Here is a 24,645-nt window from a genome sequence, read left to right as displayed (position 1 = left end):
TTAGCAACAAGGCCTAGCAAAGACGCTAGCCCCGGAGCCGACGCTAGTAGCATTAGCAGCAAGGCCTAGCAAAGACGCTAGCCCCGGAGCCGACGCTAGTGGCATTAGCAACAAGGCCTAGCAAAGACGCTAGCCCCGGAGCCGACGCTAGTAGCATTAGCAACAAGGCCTAGCAAAGACGCTCGCCCCGGAGCCGACGCTAATGGCATTAGCAACGAGGCCAGCAAAGACGCTAGCCCCGGAGCCGAAGCTCGTAGCATTAGAAACGAAGCTAGCGCTGGAATAATCGCCGAACCCCCCGTGGACATGTTAGCAGTGAACTCATGCCCTTAGTGTAGGAGCGGACAATAAAGTTTCATTGATTGAAGTTTTTTTTTTGCAGCACTGCATTTTCATTGGGGAGCCAATGGCGAGTCAAGGCGCCGAAACAGTTCCGGGAAAACACAGGATAAGGGGGCGGAACATTTACAGATCGCCCTATGACAACGCCTTTACCCGTCAATCTATGCCTCCGATTGGTTTAGCGTAACGATGACGTTTTTGGCGTCATTCCGGTGGCTTTGAGAACAAAACAAAAGATGCAAGGCAAATCTTTCTCTCCTTTTGGGGAATGTAGTTGAAACGAACATTGGAAAACGTTGTTTATCAGTACAGAGAAAGAATATTAATAATAAGATTCTCCAATTCATCTCACGGGAACTCATCACTGTCATATTGCTCTAGTAGCGTATGATAAAAACCTCTTTGATATTGAGCGATCGTAATCCCTGAAGGTTAGTGGTGTTTCTCTTTAGATCTGATTACTGGCCTGCGTTTCCTGTCTCAGCTGGACTGCGTGGCGTACCTGGTGCAGCTGGGCTGCGAGGTGAACCTGGTGACCAGCCGCTTCCACCAGACGCCGACACACAGCGCCGCGTTCGGAGGACACCCCCACTGCATGGTGTGGCTGACCCAGGCTGGAGCCGACATCAACAGACAGGTGTGTGTGTGTGTGGGGGGGGGGGGGCGTGGCTTCCACGCCCGGCGCCACATCATCCACGTACCTGTTAATCTCCTTCACCATGACCTCTGATGTATCCAGGACGTCGGCGGCGAGGCTCCCATTCACAAGGCGGCCCAGTCAGGTAGCTTGGAGTGCGTCCGGATCCTGTTGGGAGCCGGGGCGGAGCCACAGTGAGTCCGAACTACAAATGCTAATTCCACTTCCAAAGTTCGTCTGAACTCTTCGTAGATAGAGATCGACCTTTAAAAAAGGAAACGGGGACCAACCGCAGATGAAACAAGAAGGCGAGGAAAGTGCAGCTCATTCAGTTTATAACAACCGTACAACAGAAATTCCAACAATAATAATAATAATAGGAAATCCACAAAGCAAGGAAACTCCCAACTTATAAATTCACACCAGAAACCATGAAAAGCACTCGACTGGCCAGAAACTGCAAATGGACCCGTTATCGGGCCGCTTCAGCGGCAAACATGTGTGTGTCATCGCACCCCCCCGGGCAAAATTATAGGGGGGGGGGGGCCTCGGGTTATACACTTTAGCAAATACACATTTAAATGTTTACCGGTTATATGCTCAATGGGATGGAAGTCTTCGTCTTCGTCTTCGTCTTCGTACGAGACCTGACTGTTGTTTCCTGTCACAGACGCGACGGCGCCGCTCCAGCGTAGTGGAGGGGAGGAGCTAGAGAGCATGAACATGGAGCCCCCAGAGGAGCTCGGCTCAGGTGGGGGTGGAGCTAATAGGATTAAAATAAAACAGAAATGATACGAGATCTGTTTACGATTCATTCTCAATCTTCTTTTTATTTAAGATGACACAACCCCCAACATGAACGGCCATCATCATCATCATCATCACCGTCCACACGCTCCCTACCCGTCTGTGCAGGAACTTTCTGGATCCTCTTCCTCGCTGAGTCCGATGCTCTTGATTTGCCTGCCGCTTTCCTCATTGCCGTCGACGGGCTTCTCGCCGCTTCTACAAACACGACATTAAAATAAACAAAGAGTTTTATTCCCGTATTTACATAATAATAATAATAATAATAATGCTATTTACTGCTTTTCTATAAAGAAATAAAACTAATATTGTGCAGACTTGGCCCGGCCCTCCAGAATATTTTCTGCTTCTCATGTGGCCCCGTGGAAACAAGAATCGCCCACCCCCGCTCTAAACCAACTTGTCATCCGACTCTCGTCCGACTGGCTCCTCTACTGATGGAAGGAAACTTCCTCTCACCTGTCGCCTCACCCTGAAGAATTCCACTCAGCAAGGCGGCGCATCGGTCCAGACCGCTGTGGAGAGAAGTGACCTGGAAGGACGAGCATCGCCGTAAACACACGGACAAATATTTGCAGAGACAAGATGGTGCTTTGCAAGCTTTTTGAACTGTTAACCTGGTCTTCAGAGTCTGTGGAGTGCAGAGAGAAGGCTGGAGCTGCTCCTGGGGTTGGGATGGCTCTGCTATCAAATGTTAAAGGAATACAGGGCATAAGAGCAAAGGGGAGGGGCTACAGGGTGTGTGTGTGCGTGTGCGTATGTGCGTGAGTGTGTGCGTGTGCGTGTGCAGAACGCAGCGGGTAAAGCGCTCACTGGGTCGGCTGCATCCGGGCACTTCCTGTCTGCCTTCCGGAAGTCACCACCTACCAGTGGAATAGTGGGTTATGTTAATAAAGGTTTAAAAAACTAGCTAAACTGTTCTCATCACAAAGTTGAATTAATACAATGACAGAAGTGACTTTTATTCACAATTGCTAAAGTTTTTTAGCAATTTAGCAGACATAAACGGGCACGAACAGCACGTTCTCGTTTCACCTTCCTGCTTTGAGCCATTCCTCTAATGGCGTCGGTCACCGAAGTCCCGCAGCTTGCTCGGTCCAAACCGCCTTTTCCGTACCGTCAGACGAAACGGAGGCTTTAGAACCGGAGCCGCGTTATGCAGTTAGCTTCGAGAACGGAGGAAGCAAAGGTGGATTCGAAACAGGAAGTGCTTTGACCAATCAATGTGAAACAGGAAGTAGAGGAGCGACCAATCCTGACAACGGCACGCCATACTCCGTCTCTGATTGGCTGGTCATACCGATGACTCATCTCACGCGCGGCTCTTAATTTCCACTTTTCCGTGTTTGTATCTTGATTGTTTGTGCATTGATGTCAACAAATAGAACATTTGAAACTAATGTTTGACACTAATTTGATACCAGAGAATCAAAAAAATATTGTAGAGCGAACTGAAAGCAGAACATTAAAAAATATATATCTATATTTAAACAAGTTTCTATTTTTGCTGAGCAAAAATCATTAAACCCTTAAACTAAAAGGGATGAATGAAGATTACACATTATAGAACAAATGCCATCTTACCTTGAACAAATATTTATTGGAGACCTTCCTTATCTTTGGAAATAAAGGAAAAAGTCTCTTCTGTCTCAACTGGTCAAGTTTCATTTCCCCTCGACAAACAAAACGTGCTGGTCAGTGAAGACTTGCTCAGGCACCCAATTTTGAACTTTTTATTTTAATAATCAGAACTCATTTAACTAATTTAACTCAGTTCAATGAACACACTTAACATTTTGACAACACATTTAACATTTTGGGAAACAACAAAAACTTTTGTCTTTCAACAAAAACATTTATAAAAACTAAAACAACGTGAACTTTAGAAAGACAAAAGTGACGTTCCTATCTATTCCCAGCTTTCCTCGTCGGCTGCGGGCTGAGCGGTCGGCTCGATCTTCGCGCCCTCATTCTGGAACGATCCTCCGCGTTGACCCTGAAAATAAAGAATAAACCGGATAAAAGGATAGAAAAGCAACTTCAGCAGAAACTTGAAAGGAATCAAGTTACACTTCTGGAATCCGAGGAGGCAAAGTTTCTTCTTGGGAGGTCGAAGCCCGCGGCCCCAGAACCGCTGAACGCAGTCTCCTCTAACCACGAGGGGATCTCCTGCTGGGCCTGCCAATGAAAACAATGTAAGCCGACGAGCTGCTAATCCGTGTAGCTTCGTGTAGCATCGTGTAGCATCGTGTAGCATCGTGTAGCATCGTGTGGCATCGTGTAGCATCGTGTAGCTTCGTGTAGCATCGTGTAGCTTCGTGTAGCATCGTGTAGCATCGTGTGGCATCGCGTGGCATCGCGTAGCATCGTGTAGCTTCGTGTAGCATCGTGTAGCATCGTGTAGCATCGTGTAGCATCGTGTAGCATCGTGTAGCTTCGTGTAGCATCGTGTAGCATCGTACCTTGGACAGGATGCCGACCAAATCGCGAGCCAGACTGCCATCAGCTTCTGGGTCAAAGAAGGCCACCGCCCTCCCAGTGTTACCGCAGCGACCAGTTCTCCCAATGCGGTGGACATATTCGTCGATGTTGTTAGGGAGGTCAAAGTTCACCACATGCTGCACGTCTGGAATGTCCAGCCCGCGGGCGGCTACAGAGGTCGCCACCAGGACCGGACATTTGCCAGAGCGGAAGTCTCCGAGAGCGATCTCCCTCTCCCGCTGCTCCCGGTCTGTTAACGCCGGTTAATGATTACGCTGGAGGCAAACCGCCGTTAGCCGAGAAGCAGACCTCTGGATGTCCTCGGGGAAGGTGGCGCTAAACATCAGCGTCTGGCGAGTCTCTTTGGACGAAACGTACGTCTAAGTATTCGTTAACTTCCGAGCTTCTTACCAAGATCGCTGGTGGAGGGTTATTTCCACTGACGTCCACTGGGATGGCGTCATATTTGTCAAAATTGATGCCCGTCTTGTAGTGGGCAAAAATGGAGTTTTCATCCTGCGGGAGTTCTGGAGGAATGTACGTCACCCTCGGTCCTGCCGAGACGAACAGAAGATCACATCCAAGGGAAACAAAATGGAACCAGTTTGATCCGAATGCAAACGTGATTCAGAGTCAACAGAGCATCAACTTACGTTCTTCATCTTTTCCGTCCATATTTTCTTTATTTTCACCTGAAAACAAAAAAACAATGTTTCAAATCCCAGCCGAAGGGCCGAAATCCTAAATGTGAATAAATCCTGAGTGTTATAACACAGACGTTGAACGAAGACTTCCTCGTCTTCGCCCCGGTAGCCTGCAACAGAGGAGGAAAGCCCGACATTGAACAGGATGAAACGACGACTCTCTAAGATGTGAAGTGATCGCTCCCATTTCATTTACCTCCTCGGAAGCCTCCTCCTCCTCTCCCAGCCGGCCCGTCATCTTGAGCTAAAGAAAAACCAGAGATAAACTCCTCAACGCTGCGTCTCTAAGTCTTTAACATCAGCGTTTTTCAGCATCACTGCCGTTGTGCCAGTTATGTACTCAGAACTTTTCAATACCTCCTCGTCCCCCGCCGCCTCTTCCTCCTCGGGACCCTACTCAAAAAGAGATGCTCCCACTCAGTCAAGTTAAAAAGAAAAAGTACATACAGTATATTTATTTTGGTAAAAAAATATATCCTCAGGTGTAGAAAACAATGAAACTTACAAGTAAAATATGTTTTTGTAGAAAAAAAAAGACAATTTTGACAATTCTTTTTCACCGCCTCTGATTCAAGGTGTTCAAATGAAGTACGCTCAATATTTCAATAACGTGATTTTGTCCCGTTACCATCGCGTTCACTGGGATCCATCCTGCCAAATCCTCGGGCACGCCCTAATAAAAATAAAAAACTTGAATCTTATAACAGCCCCGACTTGCCGATACAAACTTCACTAGACATGGCATCGAGAAACAACTCGGAGGAATTTCATGCTCCAAACTCACCTCTGCCTTCTCGTCCTCTGAATCCACCTCTCTCTCCTTGTGCATCGTCCTTGTTCTGCCAATCTATCAAAAACAATCGGAGGGTGAGGAGCAACGAAACTAAGGAATCGTCAGCGCTGACGAACATTCAGGCCCATATTTACATTTAAATTTAATAAATGTACCTGAATGCTCTCTGGTTGGCGCTGGAGCACAAGCTGAAGTTCCCTGTGAGATAGAGAAAATGGGGGGGGCAGGCGTTCACAACATGGCCGCGCAGTAAGCGGGACTTCATTCGCTTACCTCTTCTTCCCAATCTTCCATTTTTGCTCACCTGAAGAATGAAAAAAATATTTGATATTTCAAAGTCAAGGAAATTGTATCGTGGTGCAGTTTTAGCTCGGCACAGCACTAACTGGTGCCTAACCGCGTCGAACCCGTGCGTGGACGGCGAGAACTCGACAGCAAATCTCGCGATGAAACATAAAAATGGCTTTCTTAGTTTTAAGATACGAGATAAAACCTCAGAATTAAATTACGGCCGAAATAAGGACAAATATCAATCGCCAACAATGCGCTGTTCCTCATTTACTTAAAACACTTTGACTATTATCTACCGCCATTATGACACGTCTCGTTGTAGCCGACGTCATAGCATTAGCATGCTTTGCCGAGTGACCTTTTCACGAGAAAGTTTGTTTTTTCCAGTCGGACTCCAGTAGAAAAGAGCAGAAAAACTCACTATACCTTCATAAAACACCAAAACATCCAACACAAGGTCAATGTTTGCGTCCAAGAGGACAAAATCTGTTCTAAAGACGAAGTTCAAAGGTCAATGATGCTAGCTTATTAGCTAGCGTCATTAGCTAAGCTAGCTAATTTGCATTAATGATAAAAACTAAATATATCTTTTTACTACACACATATCCGGTAACAGTATTTCAAAGTGTTAAACGAAGAAACATATTTTATTTAATTCGCCACTTACTTTTAGAGGAATTCGTCTATCACCGTTAGTTACCCGGTTGCTTAGCGACACCGAATCCGAAGTGACGCAGCAAAAAATGCTCAACGAGTCGCAATCTGAGGTTGCCACATCCGCTGATTCGCGCCCCCCGCCGGGCAGTTTTTGACTGAATATAAAACAAATTAACAGCGATAATAACTTTTGGTTAGATGTTTCCTAATTTGATCTGGTAATTTATTTGTCTATTTATTTATTTTAGTCGATCGCTCTCTGTATTTGATATCTGGTCGTTTTGTTGGAGCCTGGGCAGAGTTTAAAAGCACGCAAAAAGGACCCGCTCCGACGCCATTTTTAGCATTCATAAGGGAATTTCATTTATTTACTATGTAATACTTACAGAACCAATAAAAAAAAAATACTCAGATACTTCTCAAATTCTGTCCAAAAGGAAACAGTAATTAATTCATATCCCAGTCATCATCTTCTTCATGTTAAAATAATGTGGTTTTTGGAATATGATGTTTGCAGATCATCCAGTGAGGCATTCTAGCAGACGCGTGATGAGCTCTTCATCGTTCTTTTTGTTTTATTTGAAAACGGCAAAATACCAACACATTTACCAGAAGCAGCGACATATTCACCAAGAGATGCAAAAAAACATTTGTCTGCAACAATGACGCGAGGATGCTGAAAATGTTAATCTGTGAAAACATGACAACGTTTTACATGATTGGTTTTCTGCTGACGGAGAAGTTAATCCGTTCACATTCATGAAGGTCCAGGCGAATTCAGCTGGGTTGGAGCGAAGGCAGAAATGCACATTGTGTTACTGTTGTCGATGCTTTTTGCACTTCTAGTTACAAAATCATTAACTCCATTAACTCATAGTTGAGGAAGTCCATGCAGAACTCTTCTTTTACAGGATACGATCCATGGGGAACGTATCAAATAAAGGGTAATAAACGTGTAAGAACTTGGATGTAACCCTCACAAATGACAGCGAATGAGGAAGAATGTGGCACTGTCATCAGATTATTTCTTATAACATCATTATTATTTGCTCGTTTCAATGTTTCAATAGTTGTGGCTCCTTCTGCTTGGAAGTACCCATTCATGTCTCCTCTTCATCCTCAGCTGATGAGGAGCAGCGGAGGGACGTCGTCCAGGCTGCAGCGGCGGCGGCGGAGGAGCGAGGAGCTGGGATTCCCCGTCGGAGGAGGAACCTCACTGCGGCGACGGCTCACGGAAGACCGCCGAGAGAAGCCGTGGAACACGGTGCGCATCGTTTATTACGTTACAGGCAGCATCACAGCTGTGATTCATCATTTTGATGTAATAAGAGTCTAAACTTTCGATTTCAGAGGAGCCGGAGGAAGGAGAACATTCGGGGGAGCAGAGCTCCCAGCCGGCGGCCAAAATCGGAGCCAAGAAGCAAAGAAAGTCCAGAGAGAGGCGACGCTTCGAGCTGCACCGTCTACCAAGCGGCTAAACGACAACATTCAGACGACTTGAACTTCTAAAACAGGCCGAAATGGAGGAGAGACGTCAGGAGGAGGAGCGAGAACGACTGCTGGAACAGAAACAGGTGGCGCACGCTTCCTCGCACGAGGAGGTGCAGAGACGTGTAACCGCCGTCTGTCCAGGAGGAGGACGTGCAGCGGGCTGAAGAGGAGAAGGCGGGGCAAGGAGGAGGAGGAGGAGGAGGAGTACGTGAGGCTCAAAGCGTCCTTTGTGATCGAGGACCAGGTCGCATCTCGCGTCTCGTCCCTGTCCTCAGAGTTCCAAGGTGGTTCTCCTGGAAGACCCGGCGTCTCATTTCGGGATGAGGACACAGGACGCCATTAACAGGCTGCAGGACCTGCTGGCCGAGTCCTTCGTCTTCATCCCGTCTCTTCTGTCCTTCCCGACTCTTCGTCACCTCCCACGTCGAGTCCCTCGTCTTCATCCCGTCTCTTCCGTCCTTCCCGACTCTTCGTCACCTCCCACGTCGAGTCCCTCGTCTTTATCCCGTCCTTCCCGACCCTTCGTCACCTCCCACGTCGAGTCCCTCGTCTTTATCCCGTCCTTCCCGACCCTTCGTCACCTCCCACGTCGAGTCCCTCGTCTTTATCCCGTCCTTCCCGACCCTTCGTCACCTCCCACGTCGAGTCCCTCGTCTTCATCCTGTCTCCTCCGTCCTTCCCGACTCTTCGTCACCTCCCACGTCGAGTCCCTCGTCTTCATCCCGTCTCTTCCGTCCTTCCCGACTCTTCGTCACCTCCCACGTCGAGTCCCTCGTCTTCATCCCGTCTCCTCCGTTCTCCCCGACTCTTCGTCACCTCCCACGTCGAGTCCTTCGTCTTCATCCCGTCTCCTCCGTTCTTCCCGACTCTTCGTCACCTCCCACGTCGAGTTGGCTCCTCTGTCCTGAAAACAGATTTTTTTTTTTAAATCGGTCCAATCTACCCGTTGAAACGCCAGACAGACTAGGAGTATGCGGTTGTGTTTTTGTACCTTTATAAGCACTCCCAGCGGCGCCAGGTCGTTCCGGAGCGCGTCGCAGGCGTTGAGGAGAGGAACTCTCTCTGGGTAAAGTTCGCGTTTGTGGGAGGAACCGGGATTTGGGTCGTCGCGGCGGGCTAGCGCAAACGCTCGAACTTCACTTCTAAAACGAGTCAGGCGCTCCACGACGCCTTCCAGGTTCCCATGGCGACTCGTGGCACCAGCCTCCTGCGTGTGAGGAACTATTTGAGCTTGTACGTCACCCGTACAGCGTTTCAACACGATGAATCCTGACCTCTCTGCACAGGAGGTCGATCCCAAACACGTCCAGCGTGTCCCCGATGTAGCCGACCATCGCTGCAAACACCGCCGGACTCCGCGACGCGCCATCAGGCTGCGCAGAAATACGGTTAAAAACCTCGAATAATCGACAGGAGACATTCGGGTCGGCGTTTTGGACACCTTGGACACAGGCTGGAGTTGGCGGTTCCCGTGATGAACCAGGCTCATCAGCGCTCTGAGGGCGAGCCGGGTGTCAAAGTCGTCGGCCAGGGCTTTCATCACGCTGGATTTAGTCTCCGCCAACCTGTGGGAGGAAGAAAAGACAAGTACCAGAAGACTCGCAGCGGCTACGCGTCCAAACGTTCGGTCCAAGAGACGAGAGGAAGAGCCGGTCCGTCGCTGCGGGTACCTCTCCCAGAGAGGAGCTTCCTGCACCGCCGGACACTGCAGCCGGCCGCTCATGTAGGCCCGAGCGTCGTGGACGAACGAGGAGATGCTCGCCAGAGCGGTCTGAGCCTCCCCCATGCTGGCGTCACTGTAGTCGACAGCTGTGGGGGGGCGTCTCACAAAGTCAGCGCCCTGCGTTAGCACCTCGCTAGCAGCAGCGGTAACGCTTTAAAGAGCTCAGAGGCGACATCCCGACGTCTTCCTACCCGATTTGTAGGCGGCCATGAGACAAAACATCCGGAATTCATTGGCAGAGTAAGTCTTCATGAAATCCTGGTGGAAAAAAAATCTTTGCTTTTCTAAAACTCTGTATAAATGATAGAGTGTATACAAAAAGGGGCGTGGTCTGTAGTCACCTTGATGGTGATGTAGTTCTTCAAGGACTTGGACATTTTCTCTGAACTGCCTTTCAGGTGGAGGTGACCTTAGAAACGGGGAACGTCCAATCAGCTGCAAGCTATTTCAGAAACGGTTTTCACCGTGCGAACCTGGACCGTTTAAAAGCGTGTTTTTGATTTGCGGAAGAACACGGAAAATGAAGTCGCAGAACAAACGGGTCGATTAACATCAACTTGGTTTGATATCTTACTTCAGATTTTTCCGTTAGGACCTTACAAACCACCAAAAGTTGAGGTTGCTTTTTAAAATAATAATACATTTTATTTATATAGCGCTTTTCTAGACACTCAAAGTCGCTTTAATACAAATAAATTATTCTCTGGAAATGACAGATTCAGTGTGGCACCTTGGCTTTTTAACGAGGGAGGAGGGAGGAGGGAGGAGGGGGGGGTACCTGAGTGCAGGAAGTAGTTGGCCCACTGGCTGCACTTGTGATAGGCTTCACTCTGAGCCACCTCATTCTCATGGTGAGGAAAGGCCAGGTCGATTCCTCCGGAGTGGATATCAAGATGGCTCCCGAACATGGAGCTGCAGATTGGATTATTGTGTATCCTGGATTAGATTAGGGGGCTGGGAAGCGGCGGCCTTTTTAAAAACGGTTGTAAACGCGAACCTGGCGAGTGTCGAGCACTCGATGTGCCAGCCTGGTCTTCCTCGGCCCCACGGAGACTCCCAGGACGGTTCCTGGGGTTTGGATCTCCTCCAAAGAACAAAGTCCTTCAGGTCACGTTTATCTGTGTGGACTGGGAACCGCGGACGTTTGTTAATGTTACTTATGGCAACACGCATGCAGTCTCGGTTCATTTCTGGACCCGAAACAAAGCCCACAGAGTACGCCCCCCCCCCCCCCCAGAAGCACTCACCAGATTCTTCCCAGGAATGCCCAGCCCCCCAGAACTTTCCGTAGCGATCGCCGATGGACTGGATGTCAAAATACACGTCGCCTGCAAAATGTTTGCACAATGTTCACGGCTGGATTATAAACCACACACACACACACACACACACACACACACACACACACACACACACACACACACACACACACACACACACACCAATTTATAGCTGCTAGATCGTCACCTTGGTTTGTGGCGTACGCGTGCCCGTTGTGAATAATCCCCTCGATGAAATGGACGATACGAGGCACGTTCTCGGTGACTCTTAAATGCACCGCGGGAGGAACCACCTGGGGAAACGACACGTCGGCCTTCCTGCATAGAATTAAGCCTCATGACGTCATCTCGTACCCTTAATGACAACATCTCCCTCTTGAAGTCATCCTCGAACGTCCTGGCGATGACGCTCGGGCAAACGTTTTCCTGTCGAAAACAAAGAAAACCAGATTTCCCGTTTAGCAAACATGAAAAAGGCTGGTTCCGAGCGGTTTGGACGTTCTTTACGGACCTCCCGGCTTCTTCTGATGATTTTCTCATCGATGTCCGTGATCACCATCGCGTGGATCACAGTGATGCCGAACAACTTGGTTAAAATCCTCTGCAGAATATCAAACCTGACATACGTGCTGTGAAAACAACAGCAGGTGAGCTCTGCTCTCTCCTGTACATTAAGGGTTAAGTGTGTGTGTGTGTGTGTGCTAGAATCACCATGCGTGTCCCAGGTGCGCGTGATCGTACACGGTCGGTCCACAGCTGTACCTGAGACAGAACACATGCGCCATGCTGTGTAATGAATGAATAATTAATAATGTTAATATATGTGTATATACCGCACCAGGTAGCCACGCCCTCTTTTGCCAGAATGAGAGATTCCTTCTGTTTGGTCAAACTGTTGAAAACCTTTAGACCCGTGTCGAACCCGCTCGGTTTCATCCATTTCTTCCCGGAAACGCCGCTGCAGGATCCGGTTCGTCTGACCGATTGAGCGGTACCGAAAACCTCGCCGTGGACTTTCGCTTTCCCGACTCTCACCGAGAGCTTCCACATACCGAGACTTTACGACTCGTATCTTATTTCACATACTGCATATGCTTAAAGTAAAAAAAAAAAAAAAAAAGCCGTCTGTAATTGTAGAAAACGCATTTGATAACTCAAAGGACGATTTCACCTGCACTTTTGTCGCGTATACACATCCGGTTCTGTAGCGGAAAGCATTGACGTGTCACGTGACATTACTGGTTTCCACAAGTCTCGCGAGAGGTACGTACCGGAAGATAGTAAGCCCTCATTTCCTGGATTTTATCAACGAATTTAAAATGTTTGCATTGTGCCTGTGCCTGTATAATAATAATAATAATAAAAAAAAACTATGTACTGAAAGCGTTGACGTGTCACGTGACATTGCTGCGTTCCATACGTCTCGCGAGAGTTCTGCACCGGAAAGCGCTGACGTTGTCACGTGACATTGCTGTCACTGTTTGTGCATGGCTGCCGTTCGCTATGTCCAAATAACTGTAGCCTCGGAGGGTTAGCGTCGAGAAGAACCTCAGAGCGGTGTCCAGTAGAAAGTTCGGGAAGATGCAGAACGTTATAAACACGGTGAAAGGGACGGCGCTCGGAGTGGCGGAGTTCCTCACGCCAGTGTTGAAGGTAGATTCTGAACTGGACGAGCTAGCTAGCCAGCTTGCTAGCCACCTTGCTAGCCAGTCGCGTACAGTGAAATTCACGGTGAAAATGTGTGTTTAAAGCATTTGATCGTATCCGTAATGGCATGTCGGCCCTCGTGAATACGCAATACTCTTCTATTGTTTACAACCGGAAGTTAAATGTTTATTTCTTCCTCTGCTCATCGCAGGAATCGAAATTCAAAGAGACTGGCGTCATTACTCCAGAGGAGGTGAGCACATCTGGAGGTTTCTGTCTCATCCGGACCTCCCAGCCCGAGTCTCACGCTTCTTGATATTTGCCTTTTCAGTTCGCGGCTGCCGGAGATCACCTGGTTCACCACTGTCCCACGTGGAAATGGTGAGTGTGGATTCTGCTCGTCAGATTTGTCCAGCGTGAAAACCCGATTGTATTTTTGAGGACGTAATACACAATGATGTTTTTATTCCGTCGACCTTCAGGGCTTCAGGCGAAGAGGCCAAGGTGAAGCCGTATTTGCCACAAGACAGACAGTTTCTCCTGACGCGCAACGGTGAGAGCGTTTCTTTGTTTGGACACGGGGACGTACGGTTATTTTACGTGTCGGCTTTTCTCATACCCCCCCCCCCCCCCCCCCTCGCCGCCAGTGCCCTGCTACAAACGCTGCAAGCAGATGGAGTACTCCGACGAGCTGGAAGCCATAATAGAGGAGGACGACGGAGACGGCGGCTGGGTGGACACTTACCACAACTCGGGTTTGGACGCCGTCAAAAACAGCGAGACGTCGCACATATTTAAACCTTTTAGACGGGGACGATGACGTGTCCCCGACGGGTGTCTTTCTGCAGGAGTGCTAGATGCTGTACGAGACATTTCATTGGACAATAATAAGGTGATGCTTCCTATCGGTTTTGGTTTTTGTGATCTTAAAATGTACAAAAACGAGACGGCGCTCCCGTCAATCTTTCTGTCCTTCTTCAGCAACGGCAGGAAAATCATTTTATTCTCGATTCTAGATTCTAGATTTAGCTTCTCGCCTTTATAGAACGTTGAAATGAGTTTTTCCAACTTTGTTCAGCTGTAGGAGGAAAAGAAAAAGCTGCGGAATTGTAATTTGTATTCCTCCAGGACAAGAATATGAACGGTCCGTCTGCACCTTGTTGCCTTGACGATGAAGAGGATGACGATGACAACGGAGAAGCGGCCGATATGGAGGGTCAGTCGCGTCTCGCTCGTGTGACACCAGGCAGTTGTCGCCTTCTCTCAACCCTTTCTGTCTCTCCAGAGTACGAGGAAAGCGGCCTGTTGGAGACCGACGAGGTCAGGCGGGGTCGCGCGTTCAAGGTCAGTTATCGTCAGGGCGACCTGTCACCTGACGCCTTCTGTCTCGTTCCTAGGCAACCCTCGACACCAGTAAAACGGTAGAAGCTAAAGCCAAAGCGGAGACCGGGAGCGAGGACGCCATCCTTCAGACGCGAACGTACGACCTGTACATCACGTACGACAAATACTACCAGACCCCTCGACTCTGGCTGTTCGGATACGACGAGGTGCGTTACCCGAGAGGGACGCGGAGGCGGGGCTCGCCGACCGCTCGCTCATCGGCGGCTTTTGCGCCGTCTCTCCCAGGACAGGCAGCCGCTGACGGTGGACCAGATGTACGAGGACATCAGCCAGGACCACGTGAAGAAGACGGTCACCATTGAGAACCACCCCCATCTCCCGCCGCCCGCCATGTGCTCCGTTCATCCCTGCAGGTGAGAAAGGGGCCAAGAATTCTTTTTTTTGTTTTAGTCAAGAAATCAAATCAGATTTTTGAATCGTGACATTTTCAGTCTAATAAAGATATTTCGGCTTTGTATTTCTTTCTTTTTTTTAACGTGGCTGCTCTTAACTTTATTTTCAGGCACGCTGAAGTGATGAAGAAGATCATCGAGACCGTGGCCGAAGGGGGCGGAGAGCTGGGAGTTCACATGTATCCTTTCTCGCACTAGTTTCAGGTGTCTTTTACTTCCTGCCTCTGAAAGTCTTTTTATATATTATATATATGTATCAATCAAGTTTTCACCCCCCCCCCCCCTAACTGAGACTTTCAGGTATCTTCTGATTTTCCTCAAGTTCGTCCAGGCCGTCATTCCCACGATAGAATACGACTACACAAGACACTTCACCATGTAGCTGAGTGACTCCGCCTCATTGGGGGGGGGGGGGGGTTGAGATTGTAATCTGATTTTGGCTTTTGGATCAATTAAGTAGATTTTGGGGGATGTTTGTTCTTGAAATGTTCTTTGAAACGCATTTTTTGCCCATTCCGCACCGCTTCAGATGGAATTTTCCTTTTCAGAAAATAAATGATTCCTGTTTATGTGTTCGATGGGAAAAAACACCTGGAAGGGATTTGTGCCTTGGTGGTGGGGGGGGGGGGAACATGCTAAACACAGGATTTATGCTGTATTCTATCATTTTAGGAAGTTATTAAGGGAAACATTCAGCCAGCAGCATTAGCATTTATTTTCTGCTTGCTCATAAATGCAGTTCAATGTTCACTGTTTCTGCTCTTCATACTCTTAAAAGTACCTGAATCTGACTTCTGGATCTGTCTTGAATGCTTTAAACTTTAAAGCATGCCTTTCCTCATTACGCACCAAAGTAGGTCGTTTGTTTTACTTTTATCAAGTAAAATATCTCAAAGTAAAATATTTAATCCACGTGGATTCTAGTTTTGGAAAGTTTTTTTTTGTCTTTGCTCAGTTAACAGAACCTTCAGCTTATTTTTCAATTCACAATCTGACATATTCTTCCTGTTGTCTTGAATGTTTTATTATTATTATTTTGGCCTATACTGTAATGCAAACATGGAATAATTTTTATTTTAATAACTGAATTTCAATAAATTATGTAATATATTTCTGGCCGATTTAAGATTCTGAATTGCAAAATATATTTGATTTACGACGAACATATTTCTGATGGTAACAACATTTTGGCTTCAGTAATAATTGCTCTCCTCTCATTGTTATCCTCTGGTTAGATCAAATATTTAGTCTTCATTGCTTCTTGGTCCAGTCCTCCAAAGCAACCTACTCCAGTGACAAAGGAATACTTTAAAGTCATGTATATTTATCAATAAAACACGTCCAAGATGTTTCAAGGACTGTATTTACTTGTCAGGGGTGTGGCAGGAGGTTGAATACAGGACGTCTGAGGAGAAAGGGTTACATACATGTTACGACTGCTACAACTTTTGTAATTAAAGCAGAGCTATTAACTGTTTAAATATTTCAACAGTTAATATTTTGAGCCAAATTGATATTTGTTGACAGCAGCAAGGCAGTCTTTTAAAGCATTTCAGCATTAGTTTATTATAGAGTAGGTTCAAAACAAGCATTTGAGATGATCTAAACAACTGATATAAGTAATATATATAATAAGTAATATAATACAAATACAAGATGGAAAATTCAATATTGATTATTACATACGACTTTATTGTACTACAGTTGTATTATTGGGTAACTTATCATATAATCTGTCTCCACAGTCCAGATGAGCAGGAGGATGAGGCTAAAACGCAGTTTATGTAGCATAAAGTACAGATTAAATATATTTTATCTCCTGTAAAAGTAAAATAAGAGTGGGTGGGCACTTTTATTCCACTCTCCCGCTGTTCCACACTTTCATCAGATGGTGGCGGCAGTGAGCCTGACTTCCGGCGCTGTTGCACACTTTCACCAGATGGTGGCGGCAGTGAGCCTGACTGCCGTGCGGTTGAACACGAGCGGCGCCAGAAGAAGCGGGACGCCGCTAGCAGCTAGCCGCTAGCCGCTGGAGGTCATGCTGCTGTGCGCGTCCACAATGAAGGAGGTCTACCCGACTCTGCTGCTCTGCGTTCACGGCTTCTTTACGAACCTCCGCCCGTCGGAGCCGTTCCTCACCGCCTACCTGATGGGACCGGACAAGAACCTGACGGAGACGCAGGTGAGGAACGCTTCAATTCAATTCAATTCAGTTTTATTTCTATAGCGCCAGATCACAACAGGAAGTCATCTCAAGGCACTTTACAGGATTAGCAGGGAAACACAGAACCCAACTTGACCCACAAGAGCAACGGAGGCAAGGAAAAACTTCCCTTTAACGGGCAGAAACCTTGGACAGAACCTAGGCTCATGGTGGACGGCCATCTGTCTGGCCGGCTGGGTTGAGAGAGAGAGAAAGAGAGAGAGAGAGAGAATGGCAGGTCGGAGACGAGTCAAGGAGATGGATAGGGAAGCGATAGCGAGACAGAGCAGGAGCAGACAAAAACTAAATGCTAATGCTAGCGATATAAAGCTATAAATGCTAATGCTAGCGACGTGGACTTCAGTGTTGAGGGACACAGGTCCAGGTTCTGCAGCACAACGGACAGAAGGACCTGAAAGAGAGAGAGGGACAAACAGAGGGAGAGAGAGAACAAGACTTCAGGAAGAGAGAGAGATTACTGACATATATTTATAACATGAATAATCAGATAAAGGGGGAGGAGCTCAGTGTGTCATGATGTTAAGCCACCAATGCTGCCTAATGACAGCAGATTGATTATATTGATTACTGCATTGATTAGTTATAAGCTTTGTTAAAAAGGAAAGTCTTTAATCTACTCTTGAACATAGAGATGGTGTCTGTCTCACGAACCAATCAGGGAGCTGATTCCACAATAAAGGAGCTTGATAACTGAAGCTCCGCCCCCCTGTCTGCTCTTGGACATTTTTGGAACCACGAGCAGGCCAGCATTTTGGGACCGCAGGGTCCTAGTGGGACAATACGGGATAATCATCTCTGTAAGGTAAGGAGGGGCCTGGCTGGTGAGGGCTTTAAAAGTGAGTAGAAGGATTTTATATTCAATCCGTTCCCTAACAGGAAGCCAATGCAGAGACGCCAGAACAGGGGAAATGTGTTCTCTCAGTCTGGTTCCTGTTAGAACACGAGCTGCTGCGTTCTGGATTAGCTGGAGATGTTTAATAGACCTTTTTGGGCAGCCGGACAGTAAGGAGTTGCAGTAGTCCAGTCTGGAAGTCACAAAAGCATGGACTATTTGTTCTGCATCTTTTCGGGTTAGTAGGTGCCTGACCTTTGAAATATTCCGAAGGTGAAAGAACGCAGTCCTTGAAACGTGCTTTATCTGGGACTGAAATGACAGGTCCTGATCAAAGATTACACCCAGATTCTTGGCAGTGGTGCTGGTGGACACTGAGACGCCATCTAGTTCAACTACAACACTAGAACAGACATTTCTGAGATGCTTTGGCCCAAGAACCAGAACCTCAGTTTTATTTAGATTTAATAACAGGAAGTTCTCGGTCATCCAGGAGTTAATGTCCTTAAGGCACGTCTGAAGTCTAACCAACTGATCGACTTTGTCTGGCTGAACTGACACGTATAATTGTGTGTCGTCTGCATAGCAGTGGAAATTTATGCTATGTTTCTTAATAATGTTACCTAAGGGAAGCATATACAGCGTGAACAGAATAGGTCCAAGCACTGAACCCTGTGGAACTCCATATTTAACTTCAGTGTACGTAGAAGATTCATCATGAACACGTACAAACTGAAATCTATCAGATAAATATGATCTAAACCAGTTCAATGCAGATCCTCTAACACCAACAGATTGTTCCAGCCTCTGTAACAGAATCTGATGATCTATTGTGTCAAAGGCTGCACTGAGATCTAATAAAATAAGCACGGAGACAAGTCCATTATCAGACGCTATTAAAGGTCATTGGTGACTTTAACTAATGCTGTCTCTGTGCTATGATGAGCTCTGAAACACGACTGGAAAACCTCAAATAACTGATTGTCTTGTAATAATTCACACAGCTGACTGGAAACTGCTTTCTCTAGAAGCTTTGACAGGAATGGAAGGTTTGAAATTGGCCGATAGTTAGCCGAGACATCAGGATCCAATGTTGGTTTTTTGAGAAGCGGTTTAATGACTGCTGTTTTAAAAGACTTGGGTACATAGCCTGTGAGTAAAGATAAATTAATTGTATTTAGCAAAGCAATACTGATTGAGGGGAAGACTTCTTTAAGCAGCTTAGTTGGGACCGGGTCTAAGAGACAAGAGCACGGTTTAGATGAGGCAATAGCTGCACTCATTTGCTGCACACTAAAGACCCCGCTGACCGCCTAGCTTAGCTTCTGGCGCACATACGGGTACTTTCCTCGTTTATTTAGCCTTTATTAACTCTGGAAGTCTGAAGTCACTTCTGCTGTGACGTCGCACCATCGTTGTGATTTGACGCGTTGCGTCATTTCCTCGTTCTCTGTCCTTTAATTTCGCCACTACGTCTTCCTGTATTGACATTAGCATAGCAAAGTTAAATGTTAACGGTTGTGTATACGTATTTGTATATGTACGTGTGTATATGTGTATATGTATCTGAATAGCTTTATTATAACCTCTCTGACTGTCCTCACCTTGAGTCGGACGTTCTATTATTGATCATCGTGTCGTCTCATGAGCTTGCGTCCCGTGCGCTCTCGCGTTGCGTGCGCTCTCGCGTCCCGTGCGCTCTCGCGTTGCGTGCGCGTTCCAGAGAGAGCTTCCTCTTGGGACGTGAGGCCGGCGGGTCCTCGTCTGAACCGTTTCCGCTTCCTGCAGGTCGTGAACGAGATCTACCCGGTGTGGACGTACTCCTACCTGGCGCTGCTGCTGCCCGTCTTCCTCGCCACGGACTTCCTGCGCTACAAGCCCGTGCTGATCCTGCAGGCCTCCAGCTTGGTGGCGACCTACGTCCTGCTGCTGTGGTGCCGGGGCGTCCTCGCCATGCAGCTGCTGGAGTTCTTCTTCGGCGTGGCCACGGCCTCGGAGGTCGCGTACTACTCCTACATCTACAGCGTGGTGGATCCGGCTCGCTACCGGCGGGTCACCGGCTACTGCCGCAGCGTCACGCTGTTCGGCGCCGCCGCCGGGTGCCTGCTCGGCCAGCTCCTGCTCTCCGTGGCGGCCGTCCGGCTGCGCCACCTGGTGGCCGTCACGCTGGCGGCGGCCGCCGTGGCCTTCGTGCCGCCCTGGTTCCTGCCGATGCCCCGGGGGAGCTTGCTGTTCCACGAGAGTCCGGGAGAAGAGGAGGCCGGGCCGCGGAGCGGCGAGGCGCTGCTGGAGAGCGCGGAGGGCAAGGCGCTGCCGAATACCCAGAATGCTTCAGTGGTGAGTGGGCGAGTTCAAGCTGTGTCGCGTTCTCACGGGGGCTGAACCTCAATTCAATTCAATTCAATTCAGTTTTATTTCTATAGCGCCAGATCACAACATAAAGTCATCTCAAGGCACTTTACAGGATTAGCAGGGAAAGACCTGCAGGGAAACACAGAACCCAACTTGACCCACAAGAGCAACGGAGGCAAGGAAAAACTTCCCTTTAACGGGCAGAAACCTTGGACAGAACCTAGGCTCATGGTGGACGGCCATCTGTCTGGCCGGCTGGGTTGAGAGAGAGAGGGAGAGAGAGAGAGAGAGAGAGAGAATGGCAGGTCGGAGACGAGTCAAGGAGATGGATAGGGAAGTGATAGCGAGACAGAGCAGGAGCAGACAAAAACTAAATGCTAATGCTAGCGATATAAAGCTATAAATGCTAATGCTAGCGACGTGGACTTCAGTGTTGAGGGACACAGGTCCAGGTTCTGCAGCACAACGGACAGAAGGACCTGAAAGAGAGAGAGGGACAAACAGAGGGAGAGAGAGAACAAGACTACGGGGAATAGAGACATATTGCACACATCTATTTATAACATAAATATAAATAATCAGATAAAGGGGGAGGAGCTCAGTGTGTCATGATGTTAAGCCACCAGTGCTGCCTAATGACAGCAGATTGATTATACTGATTACTGCATTGATTAGTTATAAGCTTTGTTAAAAAGGAAAGTCTTTAATCTACTCTTGAACATAGAGATGGTGTCTGTCTCACGAACCAATCAGGGAGCCGATTCCACAATAAAGGAGCTTGATCACTGAAAGCTCCGCCCCCCTGTCTGCTCTTGGAAATGTTCAGAACCACGAGCAGGCCAGCGTTTTGGGACCGCAGGGTTCTAGTGGGGCAATACGGGATAATCATCTCTGTAAGGTAAGGAGGGGCCTGGCTGGTGAGGGCTTTAAAAGTAAGTAGAAGGATTTTATATTCAATCCGTTCCCTAACAGGAAGCCAATGCAGAGACGCCAGAGCAGGGGAAATGTGTTCTCTCAGTCTGGTTCCTGTTAGAACACGAGCTGCTGCGTTCTGGATTAGCTGGAGATGTTTAATAGACCTTTTTGGGCAGCCGGACAGTAAGGAGTTGCAGTAGTCCAGTCTGGAAGTCACAAAAGCATGGACTATTTGTTCTGCATCTTTTCGGGTTAGTAGGTGCCTGACCTTTGAAATATTCCGAAGGTGAAAGAACGCAGTCCTTGAAACGTGCTTTATCTGGGACTGAAATGACAGGTCCTGATCAAAGATTACACCCAGATTCTTGGCAGTGGTGCTGGTGGACACTGAGACGCCATCTAGTTCAACTACAACACTTGAAGTCTAACCAACTGATCGACTTTGTCTGGCTGAACTGACACGTATAATTGAGTATCGTCCGCATAGCAGTGGAAATTTATGCTATGTTTCTTAATAATGTTACCTAAGGGTAGCATATACAGCGTGAACAGAATAGGTCCAAGCACTGAACCCTGTGGAACTCCATATTTAACTTCAGTGTACGTAGAAGATTCATCATGAACACGTACAAACTGAAATCTATCAGATAAATATGATCTAAACCAGTTCAATGCAGATCCTCTAACACCAACAGATTGTTCCAGCCTCTGTAACAGAATCTGATGATCTATTGTGTCAAAGGCTGCACTGAGATCTAATAAAATAAGCACGGAGACAAGTCCATTATCAGACGCTATTAAAGGTCATTGGTGACTTTAACTAATGCTGTCTCTGTGCTATGATGAGCTCTGAAACACGACTGGAAAACCTCAAATAACTGATTGTCTTGTAATAATTCACACAGCTGACTGGAAACTGCTTTCTCTCGAAGCTTTGACAGGAATGGAAGGTTTGAAATTGGCCGATAGTTAGCCGAGACATCAGGATCCAATGTTGGTTTTTTGAGAAGCGGTTTAATGACTGCTGTTTTAAAAGACTTGGGTACATAGCCTGTGAGTAAGGATAGATTAATCGTATTTAGCAAAGCAATACTGATTGAGGGGAAGACTTCTTTAAGTAGCTTAGTTGGGACCGGGTCTAAGAGACAAGAGCACGGTTTAGATGAGGCAATAGCTGCACTCATTTGCTGCAAGTTAATGGGGGTGAAGCTATCCAAGTAACCATCAAGAGTAACAGCCGTATCTCTACTTCCATCACTCAGGGAGGGGTCAATGCCACACGAAGGCAGACGCTGATGAATGACGTCCCTAATAGATTCGATTTTGGTACTGAAGAAGTTCATGAAATCTTCACTACTGAGACCTGTCGGAACAGAAGGGTCAACAGAGCTGGAGCTTTGTGTTAGCCTAGCTACGGTGTCAGAGAGAAACCTTGGATTAGATTTGTTCTCTTCTATTAGAGATGAGTAATATGCTGCTCTAGCTTTGTGTTAGCCTAGCTACGGTGTCAGAGAGAAACCTTGGATTAGATTTGTTCTCTTCTATTAGAGATGAGTAATATGCTGCTCTAGCTTTGTGTTAGCCTAGCTACGGTGTCAGAGAGAAACCTCGGATTAGATTTGTTCTCTTCTATTAGATGAGTAATATGCTGCTCTAGCTTTGTGTTAGCCTAGCTACGGTATCAGAGAGAAACCTTGGATTAGATTTGTTCTCTTCTATTAGAGATGAGTAATATGCTGCTCTAGCTTTGTGTTAGCCTAGCTACGGTGTCAAAGAGAAACCTTGAATTAGATTTGTTCTCTTCTATTAGAGATGAGTAATATGCTGCTCTAGCTTTGTGTTAGCCTAGCTACGGTGTCAGAGAGAAACCTCGGATTAGATTTGTTCTCTTCTATTAGAGATGAGTAATATGCTGCTCTAGCTTTGTGTTAGCCTAGCTACGGGGTCAAAGAGAAACCTTGAATTAGATTTGTTCTCTTCTATTAGAGATGAGTAATATGCTGCTCTAGCTTTGTGTTAGCCTAGCTACGGTGTCAGAGAGAAACCTTGGATTAGATTTGTTCTCTTCTATTAGAGATTAGTAATATGCTGCTCTAGCTTTGTGTTAGCCTAGCTACGGTATCAGAGAGAAACCTTGGATTAGATTTGTTCTCTTCTATTAGAGATGAGTAATATGCTGCTCTAGCTTTGTGTTAGCCTAGCTACGGTGTCAGAGAGAAACCTCGGATTAGATTTGTTCTCTTCTATTAGAGATGAGTAATATGCTGCTCTAGCTTTGTGTTAGCCTAGCTACGGTGTCAGAGAGAAACCTCGGATTAGATTTGTTCTCTTCTATTAGAGATGAGTAATATGCTGCTCTAGCTTTGTGTTAGCCTAGCTACGGTGTCAAAGAGAAACCTTGGATTAGATTTGTTCTCTTCTATTAGAGATGAGTAATATGCTGCTCTAGCTTTGTGTTAGCCTAGCTACGGTGTCAGAGAGAAACCTTGGATTGGATTTGTTCTCTTCTATTAGAGATGAGTAATATGCTGCTCTAGCTTTGTGTTAGCCTAGCTACGGTATCAGAGAGAAATCTTGGATTAGATTTGTTCTCTTCTATTAGAGATGAGTAATATGCTGCTCTAGCTTTGTGTTAGCCTAGCTACGGTGTCAGAGAGAAACCTTGGATTAGATTTGTTCTCTTCTATTAGAGATGAGTAATATGCTGCTCTAGCTTTGTGTTAGCCTAGCTACGGTGTCAGAGAGAAACCTTGGATTAGATTTGTTCTCTTCTATTAGAGATGAGTAATATGCTGCTCTAGCTTTGTGTTAGCCTAGCTACGGTGTCAGAGAGAAACCTTGGATTAGATTTGTTCTCTTCTATTAGAGGTGAGTAATATGCTGCTCTAGCTTTGTGTTAGCCTAGCTACGGTATCAAAGAGAAACCTTGGATTAGATTTGTTTTCTTCTATTAGAGATGAGTAATATGCTGCTCTAGCTTTGTGTTAGCCTAGCTACGGTGTCAGAGAGAAACCTTGGATTAGATTTGTTCTCTTCTATTAGAGATGAGTAATATGCTGCTCTAGCTTTGTGTTAGCCTAGCTACGGTATCAGAGAGAAACCTTGGATTAGATTTGTTCTCTTCTATTAGAGATGATTAATATGCTGCTCTAGCTTTGTGTTAGCCTAGCTACGGTGTCAAAGAGAAACCTTGGATTAGATTTGTTCTCTTCTATTAGAGGTGAGTAATATGCTGCTCTAGCTTTGTGTTAGCCTAGCTACGGTATCAAAGAGAAACCTTGGAGTAGATTTGTTCTCTTCTGTTAGAGATGAGTAATATGCTGCTCTAGCTTTGTGTTAGCCTAGCTACGGTGTCAGAGAGAAACCTCGGATTAGATTTGTTCTCTTCTATTAGAGATGAGTAATATGCTGCTCTAGCTTTGTGTTAGCCTAGCTACGGTGTCAGAGAGAAACCTTGGATTAGATTTGTTCTCTTCTATTAGAGATGAGTAATATGCTGCTCTAGCTTTGTGTTAGCCTAGCTACGGTGTCAAAGAGAAACCTTGGATTAGATTTGTTCTCTTCTATTAGAGATGAGTAATATGCTGCTCTAGCTTTGTGTTAGCCTAGCTACGGTGTCAGAGAGAAACCTTGGATTAGATTTGTTCTCTTCTATTAGAGATGAGTAATATGC

The 24,645-nt window shown here is 46.7% G+C and overlaps 4 protein-coding genes and 2 long non-coding RNA genes across 7 annotated transcripts in view; 2 read left to right on the top strand and 4 right to left on the bottom strand.

Annotated features, from left to right (window-relative positions):
• Nucleotides 1-1,651: 1,651 nt before the first annotated feature.
• LOC137912122 (uncharacterized) lies at nt 1,652-2,272 on the bottom strand. Its single transcript, XR_011106165.1, has 3 exons — nt 2,246-2,272; nt 1,883-1,984; nt 1,652-1,742 (listed from the first exon to the last, which is right to left on the bottom strand). It is a non-coding gene; the product is annotated as an uncharacterized lncRNA (long non-coding RNA).
• Nucleotides 2,273-2,316: 44 nt separating this feature from the next.
• On the bottom strand, nt 2,317-2,956 carry LOC137912121 (uncharacterized). The gene is made up of 3 exons (XR_011106164.1): nt 2,822-2,956; nt 2,600-2,649; nt 2,317-2,470 (listed from the first exon to the last, which is right to left on the bottom strand). It is a non-coding gene; the product is annotated as an uncharacterized lncRNA (long non-coding RNA).
• A 705-nt stretch (nt 2,957-3,661) lies between these two features.
• LOC137911868 (probable ATP-dependent RNA helicase DDX4) lies at nt 3,662-5,209 on the bottom strand. Its single transcript, XM_068756213.1, has 7 exons — nt 5,168-5,209; nt 5,042-5,081; nt 4,921-4,959; nt 4,708-4,821; nt 4,249-4,517; nt 3,857-3,964; nt 3,662-3,782 (listed from the first exon to the last, which is right to left on the bottom strand). The coding sequence occupies exons 1-7, from the start codon at nt 5,207-5,209 to the stop codon at nt 3,696-3,698; spliced, it is 699 nt and encodes a 232-aa protein (XP_068612314.1). The 3' UTR covers nt 3,662-3,695.
• A 3,720-nt stretch (nt 5,210-8,929) lies between these two features.
• On the bottom strand, nt 8,930-12,280 carry cars2 (cysteinyl-tRNA synthetase 2, mitochondrial). The gene is made up of 15 exons (XM_068756297.1): nt 12,045-12,280; nt 11,918-11,968; nt 11,718-11,835; nt 11,561-11,632; nt 11,394-11,499; nt 11,174-11,254; nt 10,924-11,053; nt 10,705-10,838; nt 10,268-10,335; nt 10,118-10,184; nt 9,874-10,012; nt 9,645-9,768; nt 9,478-9,576; nt 9,195-9,410; nt 8,930-9,107 (listed from the first exon to the last, which is right to left on the bottom strand). Exons 1-15 carry the CDS (start codon nt 12,254-12,256, stop codon nt 8,982-8,984), a joined length of 1,743 nt encoding a protein of 580 aa, XP_068612398.1. The 5' UTR covers nt 12,257-12,280; the 3' UTR covers nt 8,930-8,981.
• Nucleotides 12,281-12,697: 417 nt separating this feature from the next.
• Nucleotides 12,698-15,992, top strand: atg3 (autophagy related 3). Of its 2 annotated transcripts, none has more exons than XM_068756301.1 (12): nt 12,698-12,859; nt 13,065-13,106; nt 13,185-13,234; nt 13,336-13,406; nt 13,501-13,608; nt 13,702-13,745; nt 13,982-14,069; nt 14,139-14,173; nt 14,251-14,403; nt 14,483-14,610; nt 14,760-14,828; nt 14,981-15,992. In XM_068756301.1, the coding sequence occupies exons 1-12, from the start codon at nt 12,788-12,790 to the stop codon at nt 14,997-14,999; spliced, it is 879 nt and encodes a 292-aa protein (XP_068612402.1). In that variant the 5' UTR covers nt 12,698-12,787; the 3' UTR covers nt 15,000-15,992. The 2 variants fall into 2 exon arrangements, with proteins under 2 accessions (XP_068612402.1, XP_068612401.1); XM_068756300.1 differs by having other exon boundaries at nt 14,950-15,992.
• Nucleotides 15,993-16,707: 715 nt separating this feature from the next.
• Nucleotides 16,708-24,645, top strand: part of slc19a2 (solute carrier family 19 member 2) — a 9,237-nt gene continuing 1,299 nt past the window's right edge. The window contains exons 1-2 of the mRNA XM_068756299.1: nt 16,708-16,831; nt 19,494-20,042. Of these exons, the coding sequence (XP_068612400.1) occupies nt 16,709-16,831; nt 19,494-20,042 (672 nt within the window). The 5' untranslated portion in view covers nt 16,708. The remainder of the gene's footprint in view (nt 16,832-19,493; nt 20,043-24,645) is intronic.

Source organism: Brachionichthys hirsutus, chromosome 24 (genome assembly GCF_040956055.1).
Source record: "Brachionichthys hirsutus isolate HB-005 chromosome 24, CSIRO-AGI_Bhir_v1, whole genome shotgun sequence".
Lineage (NCBI taxonomy): Eukaryota > Metazoa > Chordata > Actinopteri > Lophiiformes > Brachionichthyidae > Brachionichthys > Brachionichthys hirsutus.
Note: the sequence above shows the minus strand (reverse complement) of the source record. Positions and strands in the feature narration are given on the sequence as shown.

Coding starts and splice junctions, on each gene's coding strand:
- LOC137911868 (XM_068756213.1), bottom strand. CDS start 5,209: ATGACGGGCCGGCTGGGAGAGGAGGAGGAGGCTTCCGAGGAG. Junction 5,082..5,167: donor AGGAGGAGGCTTCCGAGGAG/GTAAATGAAATG, acceptor CCTCTGTTGCAG/GCTACCGGGGCGAAGACGAG. Junction 4,822..4,920: donor GGACGGAAAAGATGAAGAAC/GTAAGTTGATGC, acceptor TCGTCTCGGCAG/GACCGAGGGTGACGTACATT.
- cars2 (XM_068756297.1), bottom strand. CDS start 12,256: ATGTGGAAGCTCTCGGTGAGAGTCGGGAAAGCGAAAGTCCACGGCGAG. Junction 11,836..11,917: donor GCGCACCTGGGACACGCATG/GTGATTCTAGCA, acceptor TTGTTTTCACAG/CACGTATGTCAGGTTTGATA. Junction 9,411..9,477: donor TCGACCTCCTGTGCAGAGAG/GTCAGGATTCAT, acceptor CCTCACACGCAG/GAGGCTGGTGCCACGAGTCG.
- atg3 (XM_068756300.1), top strand. CDS start 12,788: ATGCAGAACGTTATAAACACGGTGAAAGGGACGGCGCTCGGAGTGGCG. Junction 13,609..13,701: donor GGACACTTACCACAACTCGG/GTTTGGACGCCG, acceptor GTCTTTCTGCAG/GAGTGCTAGATGCTGTACGA. Junction 14,829..14,949: donor GGAGAGCTGGGAGTTCACAT/GTATCCTTTCTC, acceptor TGAGACTTTCAG/GTATCTTCTGATTTTCCTCA.